The sequence below is a fragment of the Cebus imitator genome, unplaced genomic scaffold, assembly GCF_001604975.1.
Source record: "Cebus imitator isolate Cc_AM_T3 unplaced genomic scaffold, Cebus_imitator-1.0 Scaffold107, whole genome shotgun sequence".
In the NCBI taxonomy this organism is placed as follows: Eukaryota; Metazoa; Chordata; class Mammalia; order Primates; family Cebidae; genus Cebus; species Cebus imitator.
The window spans coordinates 7118622-7129490 of record NW_016107422.1 but is presented as its reverse complement, the minus strand read 5'-3'; the positions used below and the strand labels follow the sequence as shown (position 1 = coordinate 7129490).

The following is a 10869-nucleotide window of genomic DNA, read 5'->3' as shown; positions in this document are numbered from 1 at the left end:
CATGCTTACAGTCCTAACTATGTGGGAGGATTGGTTGAGCACAGAAGTTTGAGGCTGCAGCAAGCTCTGATTGTGCTACTGCACTCTAGCCTGGACAACTGAGCGAGATCTTGTCCCCAAAAAAAGCACCCTCTTAAACTCTTAAACCTAGCTTACAAGCCTTTGAACACGGGGCCTGCCCACTTCCCCCAACGCATTCTCTCATCTTTCAAGACTTCTTCGCCCACACCCTATGTCCCAGCCATCCCGAAGCCCCTTTCTTCCACGTCTTGTCTCTAGTCCTTTGAACACCCTCAACCAGGGATGCCTTCCCTGCTTCCCCCGCCTCTCACTGCATCCACCGTCTCCTCCCCTACCTCCTGCTCCCCAGGACTTGGCTCAGAGCCATTTCCACCTAACTCCCTCAATGGGCGGCAACCCACTAGAGACTCGTATTCCTACTGCACGTGTGCTGCTTGCTCGCCTTCAGTTGTGACTGGACTGCAAGTTCCTTGAGGTCAGGGGCTACCCGTCTAACTCAGTGTTGCACTGTCGGCGCCTGACGTGGTGCCCGGCTTATGATGCTCAGAATATTTTTGTGGGTGGATAGATGGATAAATGGATGGGTGAATGAATGGACAGACTGGTGCCTCCAATTTTCCTGCTTTAACGCATTAACCCACTGCTACATCAGAGCCAGTCCTGCACCCAGGCCTTCAACATGAGCAGCTCCTGTTCTCTGTAGTTCCAGCACCAGCCTGGACCCATTTCTCAGAGCCACAATGCTAACACAGTCCCTGAGTCTTGAATGATGGTGTGAGTACCTCCGCCATCCCCATGGCACGCCCATTCTTCATGCGGCCGGTGCCTGCCCACCTCCTCCTTGGGCCAGCCATCATACTACACTAGTGTCCCCAGTTCCCGAGTCCCTCTGGGTCCTTCCTGCTCTCTTGACTCCTGGATGGCTCTTCCTGAAGGACAGTCAGGACAATGCAAAGTTCAGACATGCTCTCTCTGCATGGGATGGGCCCTGCGTGTGTAAAGAGCTGTGCTTTTTTCTGAAGAGGACTCACAGTGTCCACACGGGGCAGTTTCTGTTTGCATGACGTTGAGTAAACTTCACAGCCATCAGGGAGAGTTACCCTTTGGGATTTCTGATGAAGGTATACCTTTTGAAATGCCCTCAAACAACTCCAGAAGATGCTCTGTCAGGGGCAGAGTGGTCCTATCCGACTTTCAGGGTTTATGCATTTACTCTGAGAGTGAAACAGCAGGACAGACATCATCTCACTGGCTTAAGAGAGCAAACAAAAAAGACCATTAGACAGATCGTTCTTCCAGCCAGGGAGACAGCCCTATTAATACCTGCTCCCACACAGGCAAGCGGAATAAGAGGATTTCTCCATAGCTGGGAATTTATTTTCCCAGGAATACTGAACAAATGCTGGTGGTTGCTAACCAGCCAGGCCAAGACAACAGGTCCTTTTCTTCCCAACTAATACACATTCTGTTAGTCAGGACTCTGGGGAATGGGTGACAGAAACCTGCCCCCAAAGAGCTCACACCACAAGGAGGGGTGCATTAGTTCTCAGGCCGGGACAAAGAACTGACTGGGTCTTCACCGGCTCATAGGACTCCTGTCTCTTGTCTGATTCTCCCTGTGGGTCTATTGCTGTCATTCTTTCCTGTGAGGAAGAGGGAGGAAGCGTAACCATGAGAAGAGTGTGCTTAAATCCTCACAGTTCAGCAATCAGAGAGGAAAGGTGTCCTTATCCTCTCTGCCTAAGCTTTAAAAACACCCCAGAGAAGGATTTAGTGAGGCTTAACCTGAGCCCAAGGCTCATTGCTGAGCTGGGGCAAGGGAATAGGGTGCCATTACTGGCTCAGTTGGGTCCCCTCTGGTTGGAAGGATGGAGTGAAATGATGGGCAGCTCTCAGCAGAAGCACAGGGTTGAAACCAGACAGGAAAGTTTCCAGAAGGTCTCAGATGCTCTTCTGCATGGACAAAACAGTAAATATCAGACCGGGCACAGTGGCTCACGCCTGTAATCCCAGAACTTTGGGAGGCCGAGGCAGGAGGATTGCTTGAGCCCAGGAGTTGGAGACCAACCTGAGCAACATGGCAAAACCCTGTCTCTCCTAAAAATACAAAAAATTAGCCAGGCGCAGTGGCGTGCACCTGCAGTCCTAGCTGCTCAGGAGGCTTGAGGTGGGAGCTTCACTTTAGCCCTGGAGGCAGAGGTTGAAGTGAGCTGGGATTATGCCACTGCACTCCAGTCTGGGGTACAGAGTGAGACTCTGTCTCAAAAAAAAAATACCAAAAAAAAAATTGAATATAAGTATTCATTATTTTAAATCATAAAAAAAATTTTAAATGTGGAGTGAAAACATCACCCATAATCCTGTCATCTCCAAACAACTGTAATTAACACGATGGAGTATTTCCTCCAAGTCTTTTCTCTCCAGGCACATGTACGTGTTTAATATAGTCCTGCCATATTGTATAGACAATTTTGCATCCTGCTCTTTTTACTTAAAATTATAACAGAAGGATTTTCTCATGTTATTTCCTTTGACTCTGTTCCCTGCACAATCTACTTCCTTTCCTACTCAGCTCTTTGGCAGAAAAAGTTTGTAGACTGCACAAATAACTGGAAGGAGTATTGACTTTCTTTGGTTTCCAGGGGAATGTGAGCAAAGAGAGGAAAAAGAAAGATTAAAAAGGGCAGGTTTTGGTGACCCTCACAGGGCTGCTGAAATAAACAAATGTCATATTCTATGTGAGCGTGCCTTGAAATGGCTATATTTATCAGTGTTATAGTCATTAATCACTAAATTTGTTTTTCCTCATTTTTTAAATAACTGAGTCCACTCGACAGTCTTGAATGCCAGTGGAGGGTGGTGCTCTCCTGCCGTAGCCCACTGCAGTGAAAGGAGTAATTTCCCAGAGAATCTATGGATTTACTGTGGGTCGTGGGCGATAACAGGGTTTTCCAAAAGCACTTTCTGCTTCAGGTGAGGAGAGGATGCTGTTCTGAGAGCTGCTGATAATACGTAGAGCCAAACCCACAGGCTTGAGCTATTTAATTGAAATTCACATCAAAATGGAATTCTGGTTTAGCTCAACTTGACTACTATGGATGATGAAAATAAATCCCTGGGTCACACAAGGATAGTGATTGAGTAGGGCTTGTTTGCTGGCACAGAAGTGACATTTCAACTGGAATTAAATTGTCGTCAGTTAACAGAACTGAATTTTCTGTCATTCTTTGACTTGAATTTTCCTCTTTCCCAAGATAACATGGACAGGACCCAGGTATTTTCAACGACTCAGAAAAGAGTTCATTTGGCTATGGGCTTACCCAGCTTTAAGTGGGCTCTGCTCTCCCTGAAGAACAGAGCCAAGGGAAGGTGGGGTACCTTGTTGTCCCCCCTCCTCTCATTTCCCGTCCTGTCTATCCAGTCCATAAATATTCTGTGGCTCTACCTCTAGAATCTCCTCTGCTCACCCATGGCCAGACCACCCCATCTCATGCTTAGACTACTGTGGTCCCCTCAGCCATTACCCCCACAGGAGTGAGAGCAACCTTTCAAAAAACAAACCCACCTGTGCCAATCCCCTGCTCACAACCCTCAATGGCTTCTTGTTGCCCTGAGACCAAAATCCCCATTTGTAGCCCTGCTCATGGACTCCCTTTCTGACCCACTTCTGCCTTTCCCCACATGCTGTGCCCTGGTCAGCCATGCCTCCTTCCTAGTTCCTGAACCTCCCAAACTGGTTTCTGCCTTAGGACCTTGGTAAATGCTCATTCCTCTCTCTGTCTCCTCCCCAAGTCATTACACAAAGGACTCCTGATTATTCAGATCTCGACTCAGAAGTGCCTTCCTTGGTGAGGTTTCCCTGAATAGCTTCTGCTTTACTTCATTTCTAGCACACTCATTCTTGGAAAGAAGCTTGCTGTATTAGTCCATTCTCATGCTGCTATAAATAACTGCCCGAGACTGGGTAATTTATAAAGAAAAGAGGTTTAATTTACTCACAGTTCTTCATGACTGGGGAGGCCTCAGGAAACTTACAATTATGGTGGAAGAAGAAGAAGCAAACACATCCTTCTGCGCAAGGCAGCAGGAAGGAGAAGTGCAGTGCCAAGGGGGAAATGCCCCTTGTGAAACCATCAGATCTCATGAGAATTCACTCACTATCATGAGAACAGCATGAGGGACCTGCCACCATGATCTAATCAGCTCCCATGAAGACCCTCCCTCAATGGGTGGGGATTACAATTTGGATTACAATTCAATATAAGGTTTTGAGTGGGGACGCAGCCAAATCATGTCACTTGGTTTCTCATTCCTGCATGCCCATCTTCTTCTCTGATATGGTTTGGATTTGTGTCCCTACCCAAATTTCATGTTGAATTGTAAGTCCTGTTGTTGGAGGAGGGGCATGGTGGGTGATGACTGGATCATAGGGGTGGATTTCCTCCTTGCTGTTATCATAATAGTGAGTGGATTATCATGAGACCTGGTTGTTTAAAAGTGTGTGGCACCTTCTCCTTTGTTCTCTTCCTTCCTCTCTGGCCATGTAAGACATGCCTGCTTCCCCTTCACTTTCCACCATGATTGTAAGTTTTCTGAGGCCTCCCCAGCCATGCTTCCTGTACAGCCTGGGGAACTGTGAGTAAATTAAGCCTCCCTTCTTTATAAATTATCCAGTCTGTGGTAGTTCTTTAGAGCAATGTGAGAATGGACTAATACATTCTCCCCAATTTGAAGTAACCTTTTTTTTTGATATAGAAGATATGTAGATAAAGATATAGATTTTTATTTATTTATTTATTTATATTTATTTTTTTTAGAGGAATAAAAAGAGAAAGAAAGAAAGAGAAAGAATAAAAAAAAGAAAAAGAAAAAAAAAGAATGAAGGAAAGGAAGAAAGAGGAAGAGGAAGAGGGAGAAAGAACAGGGGTGTTGCTTTATTGCCCGGGCTAGAACGCAGTCTAAAGATGGGTATGCCTGTAATTGTGTTTGTTAATAGAGACATAAAAAAAAAATGAGGGAAGAAAATAACTAACAAGTAGCCAACCAATATTTCATTTAAACCTATAAATGGGTGTGATGTGGTACTGATAAGAGTGTATATTTTGTGTATTTAAAGTGGAGAGTTCTATAAATGTTAATTAAGTCTACTTGTTCCGGATTTGAGTTCAAGTCCTGGATATTGATGTTAACTTTCTGTCTCATTGATCTGTCTAATATTGATGTTGAAGTCTCCCACTATTATTGTGTGGGAGTCCAAGTCTCTTTATAAGTCTTATATATCTGGGTATTCCTGTATTGGGTGCGTATGTATTTAGGATCTGTAGCTCTTCTTGTTACATTGATCCTTTTATCATTATGTAACATCTTTTTTGCTTCTTTTGATCTTTGTTGCTTTAAAGTCTATTTTATCAGCAAAAATTGCAACTCCTGCTTTCTATTTATTTATTTTTGCTCTCCATTTGGTTGGTAAATTTTTCTCCATCCCTTTGTTTTGAGTCTTTGTGTATCCTTGCATGTGAGATGGATCTGGATGTAGCATACCAATGGGTCTTGGCTTTTTTTGCCTGCCTGTGTCTTTGGATTGGGGGATTTAGTTGATTTAAATTTAGAATTAATAATAATATATGTGAGTTTGATATTGGCATTTAATGTTAGCTGGCTGTTTTGCCCATTAGTTGATGCAAGTTCTTAATTATGTTGATGTTCTTTATTTTTTGGTATTTTTTAGAAAGGCTGATACTGGTTGTTCCTTTCTATGTGTAGTGGTTCTTTCAGAAGCTCTTGTAAAGCAGGCCTGGTAGTGATGAAATCTCTGAGTGCTTGCTTGTTCACAAAAGATTTTATTTTTCCTTTGCTCATGAAGCTTAGTTTGGCTGGATAGGAAATTCTGGGTTGAAAGTTCTTTTCTTTAAGGATGTTGAATATTGGCCCCCACTCTCTTCTGGCTTGTAGGGTTTCTGCTGAGAGATCTGCTGTGAGTCTGATGGGCTTCCCTTTATGGGTAACCCGATCTTTCTCTCTGGCTGCCCTCAGTATTTTCTCCTTCATTTCAACCCTGGTGAATCTGGCGATTATGTGCCTTGAGGTTGGTCTTCTTGAGGAATATCTTTGTGGTGTTCTCTGTATTACCTGGAGTTGAATATTGTCCTGCCTTGCTAGGTTGGGAAAGTTTTCCTGAATAATATCCTGAAGCATATTTTCCAGCTTGGAGTGATTATCTTCGTCACATTCAGGTACACCTATCAAACGTAGATTAGGTCTTTTCACGTAGTGCCATATTTCTTGGAGACTTTGCTCATTCTTTTTTTATCCTTTTTTCTCTAACCTTGTCTTTTTGTTTTATTTCATTAAGTTGGTCTTCGACCTCTGATATCTTTTCTTCTGCTTGATCAATTCGGCTGTTAAATCTTGTGCATAGTTCACGAAGTTCTTGTGTTGTGTTTTTCAGCTCCATTAATTCACTTATATTCCTCTCTAAATTGTGTGTTATTTTTAACATTTCGTCAAACCTTGTTTCAAAGTTCTTAGTTTCTTTGCATTGGGTTAGAACAAGTTCTTTTAATTCCCAGAAGTTTCTTATCATCCGCTTTTTAAAGTCTGCTTCTGATAATGGAACACAGTCTTTCTCCATCAGGCCGTGTTCTGTTGCTGATGAGGAACTGTAATCCCCTGTAGAGGGCGAGGCGTTCTGATTTTGGGTATTCTCAGCCTTTTTAGGCTGGTTTCTTCCCTTTGTTATAGATTTATCCATCTGTGGTCTTTATAATTACCGTCTTTATAGTTGGGTTTCTGAATGGACGTCCAACTTGTTGATTCCCGGCACTAAAATCTGAGCAACCCACTGCACTGGCCAAAACAGCGGCTTTAAGATTGATGGTGCTTTTCTGACTCTGCACCGAGAACCACCGCACCAAGGCAGTGGCAAAACCACCTCACCGGCCTCAAGAGTCGCGCTGGCGACCCATGGGGCTCCTCCGCTGGGAATCTCCTGGTGCATGAGCAACAAAAATTGATCTGAAAGTGTGGCATCCTCTCGTTCTCTGCACTTTCAGTGGGAGCTGCAATCCCGAGCTGCTAGTGATCAGCCATCTTGGATCTCTCTCGAAGTAACCTTCTTGAAAAGAGGAATTTTGTTGGATCTTGGTCAACATGATTTAGAAAGTACCTGTTGGGTACTTACTATTAGTTGAATGAAAGAATGAATGAACATCCAATTCGGAAAAGACATGGTCTGTATTATTAGACATGGAGGAGGATATTTTGGAGTTTCTGCTTCCTTCCAACCAACGGCTGCTTCGTTTTTATCACTAGTTTCTTGCACATTGGACTTGTCTTTAAGCCATGAAAGGATCCCTTTAACATTCATTAAGGTCAGGCAAGTGAAAGTTTTATTTCTAGCACAGTAAAGCAAAAGCTTGAATCTAACTAAAATGTCAAGTGCCCTAAGGTGTGAAAAATATTTTAAAACTCTCCATTTGCTCTTTTGAGGTAGTATCCTTTGTCAAAACCTTATCTCCAATTTTATGCATGCTTGATAAATGGAAGAGGAGAGTTTTCCTAGAATGCCATAAAACACACCCAGCTAAACAGGGCTATGAGATTTCAGTGGCTTCCTCCTGTCCCGGTGCCTGGAGGGGTAAAGGGGAGGAAAGAAACCTTTGAGTTTGAAGACTGCAAGAGGGAAGAAAAGAGAAAACATAAACTTAGAGCCCAGAAGCTTCTGAAAGGGAAGGGATCAGATCCCAAACCCTCCTCACCAAGGGCCCATATTACTGAAGCCCGCTAGGTGGGCTGGGGGGTCCTGGTCAAAGTCCAATGGCCAGAAGGAGTGCAAGTTTCTACTGGCCTCAGCCTCTCACTTCCAGTTACAGGTCCCATCCCTCTGACAAGGGGTGGGGAAATGACTTATCCTGGATGGTCACATGATGCAACATGTGACCTGGATGGTCACATGACACAACCAGGCCAATCAGAGTCCTTCCTTGGGACTTTCCTGCCTGGAGCTTTCACGCCCCTATAATCTGTAAGCACCACAGCCCAGAGTTTCCTGAGACAGAGTACCCTGAAGAAATCCCACTTGCTGTCAGAGAGAGTGAAACAACCAGCAGAGACAGGCAAAGGAGTCTAAAGGGTATTTGTGCTCAGAGCAGAAGGTGTTGGTGCCCACTCCATAGTCCTGGCCCGCCTGAGTTCTCTAGCAGCAGCAGCTTAGGGACAGCTGCCCTCCCACCTCAAGTCCCCACATTTTTCCTCTCTGCCTGAGGCCCTTCTCCAGCCTCGTTCTGGCTCTGATGCAACCAGGCACACACCAAACAGTGAGACTTCCGTTCCCAGGGACAACCCTCAGTAAGGGAAGGGAGTGATTGACAAACACCCCCAGCCACCCCCCCCAGTACCAAGAAGATTCTCAGGCTGGTGCAGTGGCTTCTCAGAGGGTCCCTGCCAGAAATGCCCTGTTGCCCCCAGCATAACTCACTGCTCAGGCACATCCTCCTGGGTATTCTCCATTTCTTGTCCCACGTTTCCCCTATGTCCTTACAAGGACTTTCTGGGAACACCTTTTAAGTAAACTACCTGCACTGACCTACTTCTCTGGGACTCAGCTTTTGGGGAACCCAAACTAATCAGGAAAGGCCTGTGTGTGGGTCGTCCCTAAAGCCAGTTCAGTCTCTGCTTTTTTCTCCCTTAAGGTTGTGTGATTGAATTTGATCTTGTCATTCTCAAAGAATCATGAAACAGAGCAGGTGGGTAAGTCACTCAACCCTGGGATTTTGAGAGAAGTGGTCACTGGGGGATATGGAGTGGTGATCTCCCAATTTTATCTGAGTGTACACATCCCAATCCATGGAAATGAGTGACGCCCAGGCACCACAAGCTGGGCATATCCTTTTAGAGGGTAAGCAACTGTCTGTCATCCCACCCAAAGGAGCCTGCAGCTGAGCAGAGTTTGGCTTCAGCCATAAAGGCACCAGCAAGAAGAGGAGGCTGAGCTCAACTCAGACAAGGCCACATGGTCTTCGGGGTAAGTAGGGGATCTCACCAGATCTCAAAGCAGCCAGCTGGAGGAAGCAAGTGTGAGTGCCTTCCTGTGGCAGGGGCAAGGGAGTGAGAAAGCCAAGGCACGTGCTCAGAAAGATGGCCACCAGCATCCTGCAGGGGTGGGGTGGAGTGGTGCTCTCAGGGAGGGCATGCAGCTTGTATCCTAACTGCTGCATCATCCCTAAAAAGAACCATGACTTTCACCTCAGTGATGTCTAGCTGTAAAGCACTTTCACTCCCACATTTTTTTTTTTTTGAGATGATGTCTCACTCTCTTGCCCAGGCTGGAGTACAGTGACACAATCTCGGCTCACTGAAGCCTCCACCTCCTGGGTTCAAGCAATTTTCCTGCCTCAGCCTCCCAAGTAACTGAGATTACAGGCACCCACCATTTTACCTGGCTAATTTTTGTATCTTTAGTAGAGATGGGGTTTCACCATGTTGGCCAGGCTGGTCTCGAACTCCTGACCTCAGGTGATCCACCCATCTCAGCCTCTCAAAGTGCAAGGATTACAGGCATGAGCCACTGTGCCTGGCTACTCCTATAATTTATCTGTATCTTCTTATCCTCAAATTCTAGAGCACAAATTTTGTGCATATTTCACAGAGGAGGATGTTCAAGCTCTGGGAGGCGAGGTGGCTGTCAGCTTCCCAGGGCCACAGTGCATCCACAAAAACAGACAGCAACATCCCTAGTCTCAAGAGCATGGCCACATCTTTCAAATGTACATACATAATTTTAAGTTTGGCTCTTCCTTTCTGCTGCGTGTATACTTACAGATCCAAAATGGTGGCCAAGTGCACTGGATTTTATCATTTATTTGAGTGAACTTGATTGCTTAATTAGCTGCTTGGAAGTTTATCTTAGAGAGTGATTCAGCGGCATACACCTATAGGCACCAATTCATCATTTGTTCATTCAGACAATCAACAAATAAACCTCAGGAATGTACATGGATTAAGAGCCCGAAGTCTTCTTGAAGTGGCATTTTTCAGTGCTTATTTCACTCGGGGTTGCTAGGAGATAAATTGGTTTTTTTAAAAAAGCAATTTGCATAAAGACCAGGAAAGCATTTTAATAATGTCAATATATAGCCAAATGGACTAAAGTGCTAAAGTGACAATTTTTCACTAGATAATTAAGCCTCCAAATTTAAATGTTATAAAAGAGATATAGTTGTATTCCATGGAGATCTATTCCACTTAGGTAGCTAATTATTTCTCAAGAACAACACTGAGTCATGTTAGACATTTTCTTGCTAATCTAATAATATTAAGCTACTGGGAGATGGTCCTATCCTACCACACAATCAGGAATGGAAAAGTGGTAGGATTTTAATTGCAGAATTGTGGGAAATTTATTCTTTTAATCACTAGCACAAATCTGACAATCTGTCCAGCAGCCAGGAACTAAATTGAAGTTGACTTTCCCTGATACATATGCTGTAAATTTCACTAATTCAAATGGGTGAGGAGGAAGAGTGTCTTAGCTCAGTTGTGCTGCCATAACCAAATCCCTGAGACTGGGTAATTTATTAACAACAGATTTATTTCTCACACTTCTGGAGGCTGGAAGTCCAAGATTCAGTTACCGGCAGGTTCAATGTCTGGTAAAGGCATGGTCTGTGTTTTCAAGATGGTGCCTGTTGCTGTGTCCTCTTCCAGAGGGAATGAACACTGTGTTTTTGCATAGCACAAGGGGTGGAAGAACAAAAGGTTCTTTTTGTTTTGAATGCTGCGTGGATCGTCTTTTGTAAGGCATTAATCTCATTCATGAGGGCAGAGTCTTCATGACTTAATCACTCCTAA

The 10869-nt window shown here is 44.5% G+C and overlaps 1 protein-coding gene across 1 annotated transcript in view; it reads right to left on the bottom strand.

The window, feature by feature from the left end:
• Positions 1-1311: 1311 nt before the first annotated feature.
• Positions 1312-10869, bottom strand: part of TEX36 (testis expressed 36) — an 88510-nt gene continuing 78952 nt past the window's right edge. Inside the window, exon 4 of the mRNA XM_017537923.2 lies at positions 1312-1664. Coding sequence (XP_017393412.1) covers positions 1539-1664 — 126 coding nt within the window. The 3' untranslated portion in view covers positions 1312-1538. The remainder of the gene's footprint in view (positions 1665-10869) is intronic.